This window comes from Chelonia mydas, chromosome 6, assembly GCF_015237465.2.
Source record: "Chelonia mydas isolate rCheMyd1 chromosome 6, rCheMyd1.pri.v2, whole genome shotgun sequence".
Lineage (NCBI taxonomy): Eukaryota > Metazoa > Chordata > Testudines > Cheloniidae > Chelonia > Chelonia mydas.
This window is the reverse complement of record NC_051246.2, coordinates 4201300-4220045: the sequence shown is the minus strand read 5'-3', so window position 1 is coordinate 4220045 and position 18746 is coordinate 4201300. Positions and strand designations below refer to the sequence as shown.

At 52.5% G+C, this 18746-nt stretch overlaps 1 protein-coding gene and 1 pseudogene across 1 annotated transcript; both read left to right on the top strand.

The window, feature by feature from the left end:
- Positions 1-464: 464 nt before the first annotated feature.
- On the top strand, positions 465-4691 carry LOC102935874 (annotated as a pseudogene).
- Positions 4692-10785: 6094 nt separating this feature from the next.
- On the top strand, positions 10786-14105 carry LOC102936099 (perforin-1). Its single transcript, XM_007053356.3, has 2 exons — positions 10786-11315; positions 12924-14105. Exons 1-2 carry the CDS (start codon positions 10786-10788, stop codon positions 14032-14034), a joined length of 1641 nt encoding a protein of 546 aa, XP_007053418.2. The 3' UTR covers positions 14035-14105.
- Positions 14106-18746: the final 4641 nt, after the last annotated feature.

Genomic DNA, 18746 nt, shown 5'->3' with positions numbered 1-18746 from the left:
TTGAGTGCATCCTAATATACCGAGACCACGAATTTTAGCCACTAGAGGAGGAGTGTAGGTCTTAATGCTTGTAGCCTGTGTTTAGATCTTACTTCACTCTGAGCCTGGGAGTTTTAATTGTAGCATGTGTATCCTCATGCCAATCCATGAAGGCAGTGGAGTTTGGAAATAAGGTGAACACAGGGCTGACCTTACGGGTAGGCATTGTAGGGGGGTGGGATGGGGGTTCTGTGGTCAAGAGGCAAGGCGTGTGGTGGGCCTGCAGTGTGAGGCCACGGAAGGGAGCTGGGGCAATGGGGGAGGGAAGCAGTGGGGCCCAGAGGTGATGGGGAGATTCCTCTGCCACATTGTCCTTCCCCACCCACACTTTTACAAAGGTTCTGTCACCCTTGGGCTCCCCACAGTGACCCATCTCCCTGGGTAGCTGCCGTGTCTCTTACCAGAGCCCAGCTCCGGCTTCTGTCATGGCCAAGGGGCGGGGCCTCAGGTGAGAGGAGGAGCAGGGGGTGGGACGGAGGTGGGTGTAATTTAGGCCGATTTATAGCTTTAGTGTAGACCAGCCCTTAGATTGGAAGATCTTTAAGGAAACAATGTCTTTTTATTGTAACCCATCTGCCAGGTGGAGTGGCATTAATAAGTGCCGGGTTCAATGTCTAGGAGTTCCTTTTCAACAATATAACACAGAACTGGCTCAAGCCCCCAGCCAGTAACCTGGGAAAATTCCCACTCCTGGGGGCCTCTGACAGATAGTACTTCCCCACTCGCAAGCACAGAGTCTGGTGAGTGTAGAAAAGAAACTTTGAATAAGAGGAGGGAAGTCACCCGACATTAAGTTAGGAAAACTCTACAGGCAGGATTCATAAGCACACCATGATCAAAAGACCCACCCCAGTGTGCATTGAGCAGTGGCTTTTTCCTCAGGTTCTTGAGTCCAACAACCAAAAGTTCATTTAATGTGTCCCTCCCTTCTCCGTCCCCATTCACAGCTGTTGATCACGGTCAGTGAAGACCCAGAGTTCAGAGGTGCATCTGTGAGAGTTCACCTCCCACCCTGGTGGGAGGGGAAGGCACCTTGCCCGCTCTGCTGTTCGGGGGCTCGCTCTGGCATCAGTCACCCTGCCAGTCACTCCACTCGCTGCTCTAGCATCTGCTCACCATCCTGCTTCACCAGCTGCTCTACATGCTCTGGGATGTCTTGAGGTCCCCCACCTCATAGACTCTCAGGGCTAGAAGGGACCTCAGGAGGTCATCTAGTCTAACCCCCTGCTCAAAGAAGGACCAATCCCCAATTTTTGCCTCAGATCCCTAAATGGCCCCCTCAGGGATTGAACTCACAACTCTGGGTTTAGCAGGCCAATGCTCAAACTACTGAGCTATCCCTCCCCCCACACAGCTGTCAGTGATTTCACCTGTTAGTGGGGAAGTCTAGACCCGGTTATCAGTGATTTGAGCTCTATTGGTCTGCAAACAAAAGACTCCCAATTGAGTCTTAATCACCTCTGTTAATACACAGTAAAGAGAGGTAGGTCAAATGGACACCACCAGGCACAAGAACATATCCCCAGCTACCCTCGTCTCTTGGCACCCCTGTCCCCTCCCTAGTGAGTGCAATTCAGATGAGGGCGAACCTCTCACTCAGGGCAGGCCAAGCACAGCTCTGCTGCCCTCGATTCACACAAGGATAACATCCCTTTATTACCCCTGCCCCCAATAACAAAGTGATTTGCAATCCAACACCAGCCAAAAGTGATCATTTAGGCAAAGCAGCCCCATCACACTGCTCACCTAGGCAGGACTGGGTGTGTTCATGCAAACAAGGTCAGCTCCTGAAGGCCTATTACATGGCTCATCCCTAGATGTCAACGGAAAGCTCATTCCGACCCTGCTTACATTATTCTGCGTCAGTACAGCACCTGGCAGTCTAGGGTCCTGGCCCATGGCTAGAATTCCTAGATGATACAACAACACAAATAATAAAAAATAATAAATTCTATTTATATCCCACTAGTTCTCTCTATTTATCATGTCTTCTCCCCGGGAATACCAGTATGGAGGGAACAGAATTCATCTTGAGCTCCCATAATTACCTAGTAACCCACAATGCACTGCAAAAATGTCCCATGAGGTATTGCACCAGATGATGGAATGGGGGATACCGGGATGCCTACCCATAATGCCCCACACCATCTGCAGACAAAGCCTCTTGGGTGGCCCAGACGAAAGCAGCCAAATGCTCACAAGCTCCAGCAACATGGCAACGTCGGCATCTGTCAACTCCCAAAAGATCTGACGGTGAAACGTTTGAGGGCAGATGTGGCGTGTCGTTCTGCAGTTCCACAGAAAGTGCTGCTCCTATCTTCAGTGACAACCGCATTCCAATAGCCTGTTAAAATCATTACCCAGAAAATGCAACCCTTTAAGGAATAGCAAGGATTTCACTAGTAAGAGGAAGATAAGTTAGAAAGAAGTAATCGCTCTTCCGTAACCTATTTTCCAGCCATAAGTGTTTGCCTTCAAGTTGAAAGAATAAAGACTTTGGAAAGTATCTAAAAAGAAGTAAGCTAATAATATTAAAATAGGAATTACAGCTTTTATGACCTCATTCTTAGCTCTTGATAACACAGTGGCATCTTTGATAAGACAATCTTGCTGATCTGTTTATCTTTTGATGAAAAGGTTTTTAGATTTACAATTGCCCACTGATACCTTCGACGCCTTACAATTAAAGCCTTCTGTCACACATATGCTACAAAGCGTCAATCCCAAGGACACATACGTGCCTCTCAAATCATAGCATATAAGGAAATAGTACAGAAGATTAAAGGACATACACGTTACCAGCTTCATTTCAGAACTTGTGTAAACACATTTATGGCCAATAGTGTTATCTCCTCTCACATCTGAGGCCTGTCGCCTTGAAAGAAAACAGAATTCCTCCTAGGAATTACCTTAGCTAGCTGAAATCTTTCACATGATGAAATCAGCAATAGATCACATGCCTGTAAGTTATTATATTCTCCAAAGATCGTGCATAATAAGAGTTATGCGTATCTCTTCAATCCCGTAAAGGCGCAGGCAGGTTTGTTGTGACCTCACATTTTCAGAATAAATTATTCAATCTACACTGGTAATAAGCTTTTGATCACGGCCTCTGCAATCTACCAGACAAAGGTCTAATAAGGTCTGATGGCTGCAAATTGAAGCTAGCCAAGTTCAGACAGGAAATAAGGACACAATTCACCAAGGGCCATGGTGGATTTCCCATCATGGACAATTTTGAAATCCGGAATGGTTTTTGTTATTTTTTTCCTAGGAGACCAGCTGTAGATCAAACAGGGATTCATTCAGGGCACTTCTCTGGCCCGTGTTATCCAGGAGGTCAGACTAGATGATCACAATGGTCCCTTCTGGGCTTAGAGTCTGTGGGTCTAGAACACTGAGCTCTACCCTCACAAGACGCAAACGCCCGACGGTACGTCACACGGTGGCCGCTTCTCTCTCCCAGGTTCTGCGTTACCGACAAACCTTCGCTCAGCAGCCATTTCACCCAGGCCCTGAGAAACGTCCTGGAGGATTACACCCACAGCTTGCTGCAGCTGGGGGGGCCAGGCGGGGGACGTGATGGCCATGCAGGTCTGCAAGGCAGCGCTGGATGGGGTGAAGGCTGATGAGGTCAAGGACTGTCTCAGCCTGGAGGCCTCCGTCAGCATCGGGGCCAGGAAGGGCAGGGCCCAGACGGCCTTCAGCCAGTGTGAGGAGCAGAAGAAGAAGCAGAACTTCAAGGGGAGCTTCCACGAGACCAAAGCAAGTGCCACACTGAGGTGACGGGTGGCCACAGCCACGCTGACCTGCTGTTCTCTGAGGGGCAGGACGCCGAGGTGTTCTTGGCTTGGATGGAGAGCCTCAAAGCCAGCCCCGGCCTGGTGTCCTACTCACTGCGCCCCATCCTTGGTGAGGCAGGACAACCCCAAGCGGGAGGCGCTGAGGCAGGCGGTGAGTGAGTACATCGCCGAGAGGGCCCTGTGGAGGAATTGCACCCGGAGCTGCCCCCGGGGACCCAGCGCAGCGCCCATGACTCCTGCTCCTGCATCTGCCCCGGGGATGGCTCCACCAACACCATGTGCTGCTCGTGGGAGCAGGGCCAGGGGAAGCTGACGGTGAGGGTGGAGCGGGCCAGCGGCCTGTGGGGCGACTAAACCAGCCGCACCGACGTCTACGTCAAGGTCTCCTTCCAGGGCCTGGAGGTATGGATGGAAAGTGTGTGGAACGCCGACAACCCACTCTGGGGCATCTGCCTGGACCTGGGGCCTGTGCGGGTGGCAGAGACCAGCCAGCTCCGCCTCCAGGTCTGGGACGAAAACAACAAATATGACAGCGACCCGCTGGGGACCTGCAACGAGCCGCTGCGCTCTGGGCAGGGTTGGTACCAGGTCTGCTACCTGAACCACAGCCAGCTGGCACCATCCTCCCCCACAGTACCTACCCCACATGCCCACCCTCCCCCTCATCAAACCAGATTCTCTCCTGCCAGCCCCAGTGGTGTTCAATGGCCCATTGTCTCTAACAGGAAGTGGCGGGTGAAAAAGCCTCACCCCAGCTGCCCAGCCGGCTGCCAGATGCTGGGTCTGGCAGGGCGGCAGCTGGCAGATGAGGGGGGACGAAGGCAGCTCTGGGCTGCGCTCAGCCTCTGAGCAGTGAATGTGGACAGAGCCCTGCTCTTTGCTGGACCCATTGGAGTCAGGTAATCTAAGGGCAGAGGAGCTATGGGGGCAGGTGGGCTGAAAGTTCCTGCAGGGAGAAGCTGGCTGGAACGAGAGGTGGGGAGCAGTGGTTGGGGTCCCAGGGAAGGTACCCCACTGCTAAAGACCTTGCTACCCAGGGCTCCTTGGTTAACCATCCTCTCCCCAAAGTTTACACTGGCCCTCCTCTGCACCCCACAACAGTGCTGTGTGGCTGTTCCCAGCTGCCCAACCCCAGAGGTGGCTGCATCTCAATGCCAGGTGAGCCATCCCCGGGCGGCATCACTGAGCAGCTACTTCACAGCTGTCTCACCCCAGAGGTGGCTGCATCTCAGTGCCAGGTGAGCCGTCACGACATTATTAGCAGATGTCTGTTATAAGCACTGGCTGTTATTAAGGTTGCCCAAAGCTTCACGTTACAAGACCCTGTTTCCAGTTGCCTGGAACTTTGGCAAACTTTCCCCAAAAGACTGGAGTAAATGGGGACAAGGAGGCTGGAGAGATTGGGGCAGGAGAGAAGCTGTGAATCGGGGTTGGAGAGGGAAGGCTGGGGATGGCTGGGCAGCGAGACTGGGACTGGGAGCTGGGGAGGAGACTGGGACTGACTGGCTAAAGGACCTGTGCATTGCTACATGCTCATAACACAGCTCTGCACTAAGACAATGACCACAGTCGAGTCTCATGCTTCAGGGCTTCAGCTGGTCACCTGCAGGGGTCAGGAAGGAATCCCTTCCCCCCACATGCATAATTGACCAGCATCTGGGATTCCCCACCCCATCCCCGATTCCTCTGAAGCACCTGAGATCAGCCACAGCTGGAGACTAGACACTGGCTGGTTCAGTGCTCTGAGCTGGTCCAGAAAACCCTCATTCTGGCTGCCTGGCTGGTGGGGCAGGGTTGCCAGATATGAGGCTATGAAGGAATTTCCCCCCAGGGCAGACTGGCAGGGACTGTGGGAGCTTTTCTCCTCCCTCTGCAGCTGGCACCTCCTGGGATCATCGGGACATATCTCACCTCATTCCCTGCCACGGCAAGGGCCGCAGGCATGGCTGGCACCTGGGTCCTGTTCCCTGCCCCTGGCACAGCCTGGCCTTCTGAAGACTGAATGGTTTGGTCTAACCCAAGGGGTGGGCTCGATACAAATGTAGCTGGTAAAAATTCCCTGGCCTGGGCTCACAGGGCGTCAGACTAGATGCTCTAATCTTCTGGCCCCAACTCTGTGAAAGTACAAAGGATGCTGGGAATGGGGGTAGAGGGCACAATGGGACTGTGGGGAAAGGGGTAAGGGGAGCCCATAGGGTCAGTGCAGGAAGGACAGAGGCAGTGGTTCGCCATGGCACCCTGTAATGCCCAGCTGCCCTCACCCTGCTCCACGTGTCTTCAGTCTGTCATGGCACCAATCTCTCAGCCACTCAGAGCACCCAGAGTACCCCCACTTCTGCCAGCCCAGTGATTCTCAGTGGCTCATTGTCTCGATGCGGGAGTGGCAGGTGACATCTAGCTTCTATGTTGATCTAGAGGGCGGCACCTTGCTGGTTAAATTGGGGCTGAGACACGGGGGCAAAGGCAGATCTGGGCAGCTCGGCCTCTGACTGCTGAACGTGCGCTGGATCCCGAGACAGGAGCCCTGCGCTTTGCTGGATCCACTGGAGACGGTATTCTAGGGGGCAGGGCAACTTGGGGGGTGGGCTGAGAGGGGCAGATCCAGGCCGGGGTGACGGACACTGGGGAGAGGGCATGCTGGGGAATTTAGGGGGGCAGCACCGTACCCCACTGATGACCACTGTGCTACTCAGGGCTCCCTGGATAACCATCTTCTTCTCAAAGACCACAGCCCTCATCTGTGCCCCCCAGTCTGGGTAGGCAGCTGTTCCCCAGTTCCCCCTCCCCAGAGGTGGCTGCATCTCAGCTCCAGGTGAGTCATTTTGGCATTGCAGACGGTGTTGGTAGCCTAGCCTGTTATTAAAGCGAACCCAGACTTCCCATCATATGACACTCTTTTCAGTTGACTCTTCCTTACTAGACTTTAACTATCTGAGCTGAAATTTTCCATGCTGGCCGGTGTCTACTGCAAGCTGAATATTCTGGGAGAATTTCAGCCAAAACAATTAATCCATTCCCAAGAGAGAGGCAAAGGAAAAATACAGTGTTTTGCCCACATTAAAAAATTTCTTGCCATCTCTTTTTTAACTGCTCTAGTGGCCTGGCTCTTCATACCGGGCCGGCGTCTTTTGCTGTCAGAGCAGGACTTTCCCTGTAATTTCTCCTCCAGGCCGGGCTGGGGCCGGGCAGTGTTAGGGGGCTTATTCCTTCACCCACTTACTTCCCTGGTCCTTCTCGCATGAACAGAGAGCAACAATACCCGAAGTCCAAAGGTGCAAACAATTCGATGTTTATTGGGGTGAACTTCCAGCAAGCATGATTCCAGTTTCCTTCCTTAGTGTCCCCCTTCCCAGCTCTGACACCACAGAGCCTTACCTGTGTCCCTGTTCCCATTCCTGCCCTTAGCCAAACATGATTCCAATTTCCCCACGCCCCTTCCCTGTTCCCATTTCCCCCTTTAGCAAAACATGATTCCAATTTCCTTCCCCCCATTCCCTGTTCCCATTTCCCCCTTTAGCAAAACATGATTCCAATTTCCTTCCCCCCATTCCCTGTTCCCGTTTCCCCCTTTAGCAAAACATGATTCCATTTTCCTTACCCCCATTCCCTGTTCCCATCTCCCCCACCCACACACCCCACACACCCACCCACTCACTTCCTGATTGACTGCAGACTGCATTTTCCACTTTTATGCATCCGATGAAGTGAGCTGTAGCTCACGAAAGCTTATGCTCAAATAAATTGATTAGTCTCTAAGGTGCCACAAATCCTCCTTTTCTTTTTGCGAATACAGACTAACACGGCTGCTACTCTGAAACCTGCAGACTATATAGTAAAACTTGAGTTCTGCTTAGCTATACCTTAACCAATCATTTTCCTGAAATTTAACTCACCAATCCTGACGTATTGTAACATGACTATGTAACCAATTATATCCCACCACCTTCATTAGTTTACACCCAGCAAAATTAATTATACAGCAGACAGGAACAATCCCAGAACCAGACAGAGATTATACAGACAAACAATAGCAAAGTGGGAACTATAAGGACAAAACAATACAGAAGTGAGGATTTCACATCCCAGCTGTTGATAAGTGAGTTCTTGCCAGACAGGATGCTATCAAACTAAGTTTCCTTTTACATCTTCTAGGCACTTCCCTTTCTCTGGAGGCGATCGGCATTATCAGGACAGGATTGTATCCTAACAGCCCAATAGCACCTTCTTTCAATGTGACTAGTTTGGAATGGGAGGAGGTGACCGGTCGCTTCCCAGCTTATGGCTGCTTCTCTTGCTTAGCCAAAGGCCTTAGCCTAAGAACAGGGCCTCAGACTGTCACAGTAAGAGAAGGACCTTACACTGGCAGACAGTGATTTTGATTCTTTCTTTTATACCTCTAGAACTAGCCAGGTGATAAGAATACACCTAAATTCTTAGAGTATAGGCCTTTACTGACAGGCCTGAAGGTCTATATCCTAACAGGCAGCAGAATAGCGAGCAGGGAGCCTGCTGCTTCTGGGGTCTTAGCGACCCTCCAGTCCTGGCACCCAGGCGGTGCAGAGGAGGAAGTGTCTGATTCCAACACAGAGCAGATAAAAACTAGACCAAGGGGGAGAGCTGGAAGGTGCAGACTCGGGCAAGGAGTTGGGAGAGACCAGGAGGGCAGCGATGCTGTGACTGAGAGTTGGAGGAGGGGTGAGTGAGGCTGGTTGGGCAGGGAAGTTGGGATGGAGACCTGGCAGGCGGTGGGAAGGCTGGGGCTGGCTGGACAAGGAGACTGGGATGAGGCGCCGGGGGGAGGAAGAGACGGGACTGGCACTGGTTGGAGAGGATGGAGGAGAAGGGGTCCAGTTTGAGGCAAATGGGCAGAAGATTCTGTGCCCATGAGAGCACTCTGCCCTCCTGAGCCTGGACTGGACCCCAGGATCCCCAAGTGCCACTGTCTTCTGCTGGGGAAGGTAAATTACCCAGAGGGTTGCACATGTCATTGCTTCTCCTGTCTGAGCTCAAAGCACCTCCTCCCTGGGCTCCTCGCATCCTTCTGCCCCGCCACGAGCTGTCTGGGTGCCTCCTCCCATCCCCCTCGAGCTCAGGGCATCCATTCCCATTTCCCCCCATTCTCATTTCTTTTGTGATTGGCTGGCAGATCAGTTATTCAGGGTGTCGACAGGTTACACCCCACTGGGAGGCTGAGCAAGATTAAACTGGGCTTTGCTGGGACCGGTTAATTTCTGGGGGGGAGGGATAGCTCAGTGGTTTGAGCATTGGCCTGCTAAACCCAGGATTGTGAGTTCAATCCTTGAGGGGGCCATTTAGGGATCTGGGGCAAACATTGGGGACTGGTCCTGCTTTGAGCAGGGGGTTGGACTAGATGACCTCCTGAGGTCCCTTCCAACCCTGATATTCTATGATTCCAGATTTAGCTGATGCTGCTGGCTCTGCTAACCCGATGCCAGGAGCTCTGGGCATCCCCCATTTCCTTCTCCTGGGTTCCCGACTACCCCCCAAAATGTGCAGGGCTCTGCCCGGCAACGTCTAGAACAGTCGCTGACATTTGGGAATTGATTGGCTGCGACATTTAAAAATGACATCGAAACCGAGAATAGCCAGATCTGTTTAGTGCAGTGGTGTCGTAGCCAGGTTGGTCCTGCTGTAATAGAGAGACAAGGCAGGTGAGGAAATATCATTTATTGGACCAGCTTCTCTTGGTGAGAGAGACAAGCTGTTGGGCTGCACCGAGCTCTTCTTCCTGAGACACGAAGAACCTTGGAGAGCTGAAGGCTGGTCTCTCTCACCCACAGACGTTGGTGCAATAAAGGATATTTCCTCACCCGCCTTGTCTCACTATAATGTTTATGTTTATTATGCTAGCATGAGAAGCCTAAAGGGAGATCAGGGCCACCCCCTTGTGCCGGGCGCTGCACAGACCCAGCTGACTGAGATCAAGGCACCGTTATGACTGGCTCTGTCCAGACACACAGGGAGAGAAAGTCCCTGTCCCGAAGCTCTAACCCAACAAAGGCAGGATTATTCTCCCCATTTTACAGATGTGGAAAGTGAGGCCCAAAGAGATTAAAAGGTTTGTCCAACATCATATGGGGTCTGTCGCAGAGCTGAGAATAGAACCCAGGAGTAATTGTACCATTTCCGCTCCTTACGTGCCAGGCGAACGTTCCTGTAAGCTCTCTTCTGCGTTCTCAGTAGTGAGACAGAGTAGCCAACAGATAGAAAAATCCACACAGCAAGTTACCTGCCTGGAAAGAAATTATGATTATTTATTATCTGAATTATGGATGCACCTGGGAACCCAGTCATGGATCAGGACCCCATTGCACTAAATATGCGTTGAAAATATTGTCCTGAAATTGCCTCATAGCCTCTGGAACTCATTGGCACAGGAGATGAATAGGGCCGAGAGTTTAGCAGGATTCCAAACAGGACTTTCTTTGGACATTGGGAAAACCAGAATTATAATCCGAAGGGGTTTAAATAAATTTGTTTAAAAGGGATATGTCTTATGCTTCAAAGTCTGAACCCACCTCTGATTAACGAGGGGCAGGGGGAATTGGCCTCTGTTAGAGATTGCAGACTGGGCTAGATGGGCCCTTGGGTCTGATCCAGGGTGGTAGGGAGGGTTCGGGATACCAGTCTAGATGGGCCTATGAGTCTGAGGTGGGTCTGATTGGGCTGATGAAACCCTAGAAAATGACCATCAATCGGTGGCTAAATGTAATAAAATACACCACTTTCAATGTCCACTAGGGGGCCGCAGTGGTTGACAAAAAGACAGTGGTAATTGAATGCCTCTGTCTCTGTCTCTCTCTCTCGCCATATAAGTAAGTTAACCTGTGGAACTGCCTGCTACTGAATTATGATTTATTCAGGATCTCTATATGTCTCTCCCTGTAGGGGTTTCTGAGACTGACGCCCCAACACACCAGCCATGCCCAAACCTAGTGTCTTCATGCTCCTCTTCCAATTCCTCCTCCCCGTGGTCTCCCCTGAATGCCAGACGGGCACGGCTGCTGCATGCACGAATGCAACCTTCGTGCCCGGGCACAACCTGGTGGGGGAGGGGATTGACGTGACCACACTGGGCCGGACGGGGGCCTACTTGGTGGACACCAGCCAGTGGCGCGGCCCGAATGGCACCTGCACCCTGTGCCGGAACCCGCTGCAGGGAGGCCAGTGGCAGAGGCTGCCGCTGGCCGCGGTGGACTGGAGGGTCCGCGTCTCGTGCCAACGAAAGCTCAGCAGCTCGGTGCAGCAGTCGGCCATGGGCATGATGGAGTCCGCGGCGTCCGTGGTGCGGAACGACTGGAAGGTGGGGCTGAAAGTGTCCATGGTGCCCATGGTTAATGTCCAGGTGGGGCTGGCCGGCTCACGTTCCAAACTGGCCGAATTCGTCACGCAGAAGTCGCGGAAGGACAAATATGCCTTCATAAGGCATGAGGTTTCCTGCCAATATTATGGGTAAGGACCAGCTTGGACACCTCCCAATCTGGGGATGGCTCGCCTGGCACTGAGATGCAGCTAGCTCTGGGGAGGGGCAGATGGGTAACAACTGCACAGTGATGACATACCGGGATGTCTCGCCCAGTGCTGAGATGCAGCCACCTCTCGGGTGGGGCAGCTGGGAAACAGCTGCACAGTGGTACCACTCAGCCATCCAGGGCCTTTCCCTTGTAGGGGGCTGTCTCGTTCTGGGGTGCAATCAAGGCTAGTGAGGGGTTGTGTCACTGCTTGACTTGTAACCCTAAATGCTTCAAAAGCCTCTGCCTCTGTGAGTCTCTTCTCTGGACGCCCCACAAGCCAGCAGTGAGCCAATCTACTCTGATTCCAGCAGCCTGCATGTTAACCTCCAGCACAGTCTGGTCAATGACCCCAACATGCTTCCCATCCCAAGTGTCTCCCAAACCATTTGCTTTGCAATGTCTGGCCCTCTCATGGCCCATTCTGAGAGATTTAAGGTTCCTTTGTTCCTTTAAAGATACAACACTCAGCAGCTTGCCGGGCTAACTGGAGTTCACATGCACTTTACCTCAAACACAGCACAGGGTGGGATTAGTAAGTTTCTGAAGTAAGGGAGAGAGGGGGGTGAGTGAGGTCAAGCACAAGGGATAAGGACAAGAGTGATTACAAGCAAAGTGAAAAGCGCTTTCTGGTGGCTAAGATGTAATAAAACAAGGCACAACCTTTGTGCAAGGCAGTTTCCTTATCAATCTACCTTCCAGCGAGATGGTTGACCACCCCTCTGGTCGAGATCTCCCACCGAGTCCATTGTGTTTGGGTCCTTTCTCTTCTTAAGTGAAAGATCATTTGGGGTCCTCAGCCCTTCCCTTGATAGTCCAGTGAACCTTTGCAATGGATTCTCCTTACGGTCACCCCGCCTTTGTAAAGTCCACCCAAGCTGTGAGGAAGGTGACGTGGAGTCAGCTGGCCAAGGAAAGTCCTTACTGGTTTCTTCCCCTGCTTGGGGTTGCTAAAATGCAAATTGATCTGTTTCCTGCACTCTCCTCCCCCTGCCATCTTAATGATCCTGTTGACCCCCATTTGCAGTCCCCTTGTCTCTTACTGCGCCTTGGAGATGCCTTCCAGGGACAGAACCACAGTCCTTTGTCGAGGGTGGAGTATCTATCGCCCTACCTGGCAGACTCACTCTGATAACAGAATTTCCCACCCGTATGTGTGTTTGGATGTGTCCTCCATACAGAGGCCTCGCATTGATAGCAATGAGCAGCGTGGCATTAGCTTGCTGTTGATAAGTTTACGTGGCCCCTTTTAGATTCAGGTGATGACATGAGTGAGGTGGGGTACACTGAACTGGTCAGGCCAGCTGAGACTCACTACCAGATACCAGGGAGCCCTTGTCCTCTGGCATTGGGGTGCTGTTAGGGTCACACCTGAGCCACAAGGGTGCTGGCTGAGATCCAGCCTGAGGGCAGGGGACTGGCTGGGTCAGTGGGGTGGGGAATGGGACATGGGGTCTTTCCCCTCTAGGGGCTGCTGCTCTGATCTGAACCTGGCTAGCTATGGAGGATTTTCTAATTGTCCCATAAATTCTTTGGGTCCCTGGGGCAGGTTCCGGGTCAGCGAGAAACCTCCATTCACCAGCCATTTCACCCAGGCAGTGAAGAACCTTCCAAGCCTGTACAACAAGGCCTCCGAGCCGGAGTACCATCATCTGATTCAGACCTACGGCACCCACTATGTGTCCCAGGCATCCCTGGGGGGCCGGGTGCAGGACGTGACTGCGGTGCGGGTCTGCGAGGCGGCGCTGGATGGGCTGACCTTAAATGAGATCAAGGACTGTCTGAGCACAGAGGCGGCCGTGAATATTGGGGTGGCCTCATTGCAATTCAGCTTCAGCAAGTGCAAGGCGAAGAAAAATAAGTTGAAATTCCATCAGAGCTTTCACGAGACGTACCGGGAGCGCCACGTAGAGGTGGAAGGAGGGAAGAACACGGCCGACCTGCTCTTCTCCAACAATTACGTTGGGGTCTTCTCAGACTGGATGAAAACCCTGGAGTCCCTCCCTGGCCTTCTCACCTACTCCTTGAGGCCGATCCACACCTTGGTGGGGCAGAACGACCCCAAGCGGGAGGCGCTGAGGCAGGCAGTGAGCGAGTACATCCGTGAGAGGGCCCTGCGGGTGGATTGCACCAAGAGCTGCCCAGCGGGGACCCGGCGTAGCGTCCTCGACCCCTGCTCCTGCGTCTGCCCTGGGGACAGCTTCACCAACACCATGTGCTGCTCGCAGCAACAGGGCCTGGCAAGGCTGACAGTGACTGTGGAGCGGGCAAATGGTCTGCGGGGCGACCCCATTGGTGCTACTGATGCCTATGTCAAGGTCTTCTTTGGAGGGAGGGAGATCCGGACTCGCACCATCTGGAACAACAACAATCCTGTCTGGTACAGACACATGGACTTCGGCACCATCCATGTCACCATCGCCAGCCAGTTCCGTGTCGAGGTATGGGACAAAGACAAGAGGAGGGATGACCTGCTGGGGTCCTGCACGGTCCCACTCACATCTGGGGGGCTCCGCCAGAGGGAGTGCTACCTGAAACGTGGCCGCATCTGGTTCCGTTACAGCCTGCCCTGTGGGCCCAACCTTCGGGGCCAGAGATGTTCTGAGTATGTTCCCCAGCCCCCCCAGCACAGCATAGTCCAAGGGAAGGGGCTATGGTGAGCGCTCTGGTTAGGGAATTGAAGAGGGGCACGGGTGTGCATCGGTCAACAGTGTTCCCTGTCCCTCAAAGCATTTCCTAGCTCCCACTCTGCTGATGCCACTGGGCTTCATGCTGTCATTTCTGCTCGGGAATCGGTGTCTCCTATGCCCATAACAGCCTCCTCCCTTCCATGGACCAGTCACCCTCACAACTCTCTCTGGAAAGGCATCCCACCACTAACTGCCAATTCCTGAGCCATTGAACCAGTACATACATGAACTGTCTCCAACCAACCAACCAATCCAGCACTGTATGTATCCAGTGCATCCAAACTATCCGTCAATCCATCCAACCAACCAATGTATCTATCCAGAACATCCATGAAATCTCTCCAACCAATCAGCCAAGAAATCAACCAGCCACTGTCTGTATCCAGTGCATCCAATGTATCCTTCAAACCAATTAATGTATCAAGGTCATCCTAGCAATCCATCTAATCAACTAATGTATGGATCCCCTACGTCCAACATCTCCATCCAGCCAGTCAATCAACCAATCATTGTATCTAGTGTTTCCAACATATCCAAGTGTAATACTGACCGACCCGGGTCATCGGCGAGTGGGACTGAACCTGGGACCTTTGGGGCTAAAGCCATGAGCCTCTACCGCATGAGCTAAAAGCTTGCTGGCACTTAACCCAGGCTGTAAAGCAGCCAGACTTCACTCTCCCTCTAGTAGTCTCAGTGCCTCAGGGTTACATAAGCAAGCAACCAATATATGTATCCAGTGCATCTAATGCTAATATAACATTGGCAATTGGTAACATTCACAATTAACACCCAGGAGGACATGCCACAGGGCTATTGATTCTGGCTGTTAGCAGGCTCCAGCAGATGGCCCTGCATTGGGGTCACATTGGAAAGGACAAATCCCCCTAACTCTGGGTTTAAAGTGTCTTCCTGGTCACACCTACCTGCATCTGCTGACAGCCAAGATTAATAGCTCCATGGTGCAGTTAACTGGTAAATGTGGGCTGGTAACTCTGAACCCTACTGACTGCAAGTTAAATAGCTCCAGCATGGAAAACTGCCAGGCAGCTTTGCAGCTCCACCACAAAATGATTTGCTTCTGGGAGGCTTCCAGATCTCTGGCTCTTTGCAAATGTATCTCTCTGCCTCAATAAATATTTGTGAAAGAAAGTTTGTAGCCAGGAATCCGTTTCATTCTTCTAACCCCACTGAGTTGGACCAAGATGGAGCAGATTAGAAATGAGCGCGTGCAATATGTATTTGGGGACACTAAGGGGGCACTGGGCCGGAGGGGAGAGAGGTGTGACAAGACAGGGAAGCTAGACAGCTGGATGAGTTTGCTGCAATGGGGAATCCACTGTAATGTGGCTAATGCCAGTCAAGGGAAGTGTTTCTTTCAGGGACATAGTGGGGTGGCTAGCAAAGGTACACAAGGAGATGGACAGGTTTATTATGGGGTATTAATAGTGCACAGCTGATATTTGCAGGTTAATAATATTGCCAATGTATCCTGGAGGGGATATGCAGCTTCTTCCATCTACAGGCCATATATAGGACCAGCTCGTACAGGGGGGCGGGGATTGGGATGCATGGCAGTAGAGGGCAGTGTGCTGCAGGGAATGCCTTGGGGGGCTCAGTAGGGGGTGCTGTCCTCGGACATTAAGCACTGATCCCAACGCCCCAATGTGGCGCTAGGGGGCACTATGCTGCAGACAGCAGGGTAGGGGGCTCAGTAGGGGGCGCTCTCCCTTGGCCATCCCGCTGGCCCCTGTGCCCCAGTGTGGTGCTAGGGGTCGCTGTGCTTCCAGGAGCGGGACAGGAAGTGAATGTTGATGGTTGGAAAACGGTTTACAAAGATATCGGTTGCTTCGATCTAACTTATCTTTCTCTTACTAGTGAAATCCTTGCTGTTCCTTACAAGGTTACATTTTCCGGGTACTGATTTTAACAGGATATTGGAACCCGGTGGTCACTGAAGGTAGGAGCCACGTCTTCTGTTGAACACCAGAACTACGTGCCACGTCCACCCTTGAAACTTTCACTGTCAGGTCTTTTGGCAGCCGACAGGCGCTGTCTGACATTGCTGGGCTGCCTTTGTCTGGGCCACCCAAGAGGCTGGGTCCTCAGCGGAGGTGGTGCATTTTGGGTAGGCTTCCTGGCATCCCCCATGCCACCATCTGGTGTAATGCTTCCTGGGACATTTTTTCAGTGCATTGTAGGTGACCAGTTGTCGGAGCGTCAGTCTCGGAGGAAGGCCATGCCTCCTCAATCTTGGGCCCCTGACAAGACAAGGGTTAGTGGGGGAGAATTAGCCCTGGCCTCCCAGGTAGCGCTCAGAAACAACCAACCGTCAAGGGGCTCAGGCCTTCAGGCAGAGCAGAGCCCCAACAGTCTAGGGGCTCAGGCCCTCAGGCTGGGTGGAGTAATAAACAGTCTGACATACTGACTCTGGCAGACCTTAGACAAGCGCTGGCCTCTTGGCCTAAGGTGGGGAAGCTGCCACTCCAGGGGTGGGGCGGCTGCAGGGGGTAGGGGGACCCAGGCCCACCTTACTCCACCGGGTCCCAGCCCAGGGCCCGAACAGTGGCGGATGGTTCCACCACTGGGTCAGCAGCAGGGATCCAACCATAACACGCTGAGCCCGAGAGCTGGTTAAAGCTAATCTCTCCGCTGGCCACGTAAAGTGCTTCCCCCAAAGCAGGTCTGATTGTCCAGCCGGCTCCCCGGCCCTGCTCCCTAGTCTAACCCTAACCTGACTCCATTACTCTACCCCTAAATCCTGCTCTAATGATATGCCTGCTCCCCTCCCCTAACCCTAACGTAACCCCTACGCTAACCCTAACCCTGCTCCCCTTCCAAGATCAGATCATTGAGAATGGACCCATCTAACCTGATATCCCATCCCACCCCTGCCACCCCAGATCAAAGTCAGACCCATGGGCCCATGTAACTTAGTATCCTGCCCCCTCCCTGCCACCCTGAATCATGCCCATCTAGCCCGGTATCCTGCCATCTCCCTGCCACCCCAGGTCAGACCAATGGGCCCATCTAGCCAGTCTTACACTGTGGCCAACTCTGGAATAACCTGCCCTCCTGGGCGCACTTTCCTCCTGACCCTCATTAATCAGAGGGCAGTTGAAGCCCTGGAGCATGACATTTACAATCCTTTCAAACATATGTGTTTTAAATTCTTAGGAGTATAACTCTGGCTCTTCCATTCGCCATATAAAGATCCTATTCCGAATCCTAACTCACATCCTGTGCCAATGAGTTCCACAGGCTACAGGGGGAATTTAGAGATAGTATTTCCTTGGAGTATTTAAGGTTAGTGGGTTAGAGCAGAGTGGGGATTCCTGGCTTTCATCTCCAGCTCTGGGAGAGGAGTGAGGTCTAGAGAGTTAGACCAGATTCGAATGCACAGAGATCTATTCAGGCGTTCATTATTTTAATAAATGAGCCGTACAAATTGGCAGAGTCCATCTGTGTGTCTGTATGTCTACAGGTGGGGGCATGGAAAACTGCCAGACCAGCCAATCATTTGTCAGCTGAGATGCTGTAATGAGCCAGCCAGGGGAGGGGAGAGCAACACATTTCCCATTTGCACCTCTGTTTCCCCGCAAAGGACTCCCTACAAAGCATGTCCCGTCCCATGATGTAGGGAGGGGATGGGGCATCGCGAGGCCAGGAGGCGGAGAAGCAGCCAGAAGGGCAAGCGCAGGATTTCTGACTCACAGCTCGGTGATTGCATGTGGAGCGTGAGGGGCAAATTCCTCAGTTGTAGCTGGCAAGAAAGACATGGCTCGTTAGGGTCACTGAGATCAGAACCCAGCCCTGACTCCACTGGGTCACTTTGCATTTTCTCCAGGGTCCCGGAGATCAGCACACACACAATGGGGCCGCTGAGCTCTGTAGGAGCCAGTTCCTCACCCTCACAACTCACAGTCCAAGCAGACAAGACAGACCCAGAGTGAGGAAGGGAAACTGAGGCACAGCATGAGTCAGCGACTTGCCCACGGTCACACAGGGTGTTGGGACGTGAACCCAGGAGTCCTGGAATCCTTCCCCAGGCCACAAACACAAGAGCACTCCCCTGTTCTCCAACACCCAACCTGGCTGATGTGTCTCTGAGGGTGGTGTGGAATAAGTAGATTCTGCAACACCTCAGCCTTCATTTCACAAATTAATTCTCTAGCCCTCAGAGCTGAAAAAAAGCCATCCAACCAGGGTGACCGTTGCCAGAGTCTGCAGAGAACCTGACACAACCGCTCTGAGCAGCGAGAACTTCCTGCATTTGTCTCCATGGGCTCGTTCACACTTGAAACTAATGATGTCACTTGCTGGCACATCAGTGTACCTTGACCTACTGATCGTTTGGGTGGATGAGGCAAGGGAAGGGAATGGGGGTGATACCCATGTGGGATGGGACAATTTGGAGTGGACACGGAGAGACCGAACAAGGATTCATGTCTATAGTTTAACTCCCGTTGATTCTGAAGCCTAATGACAACCCTTTAAATGTCAGTTTTTACTCTGTCATTGCTGATGGTTTCAGCAGAGGGGTAGGAGAACGGGGGGGAGTGGTGCCCATGTGGGGTGGGGGGCAACTGGGAGCTGACACAGGGAAGTGAGGAGTGTTCATATCTATCATTCCCCCCCCCCCCCGCTGACTCTGGAGTCTAATGATGACATGTAACAATAGCAGT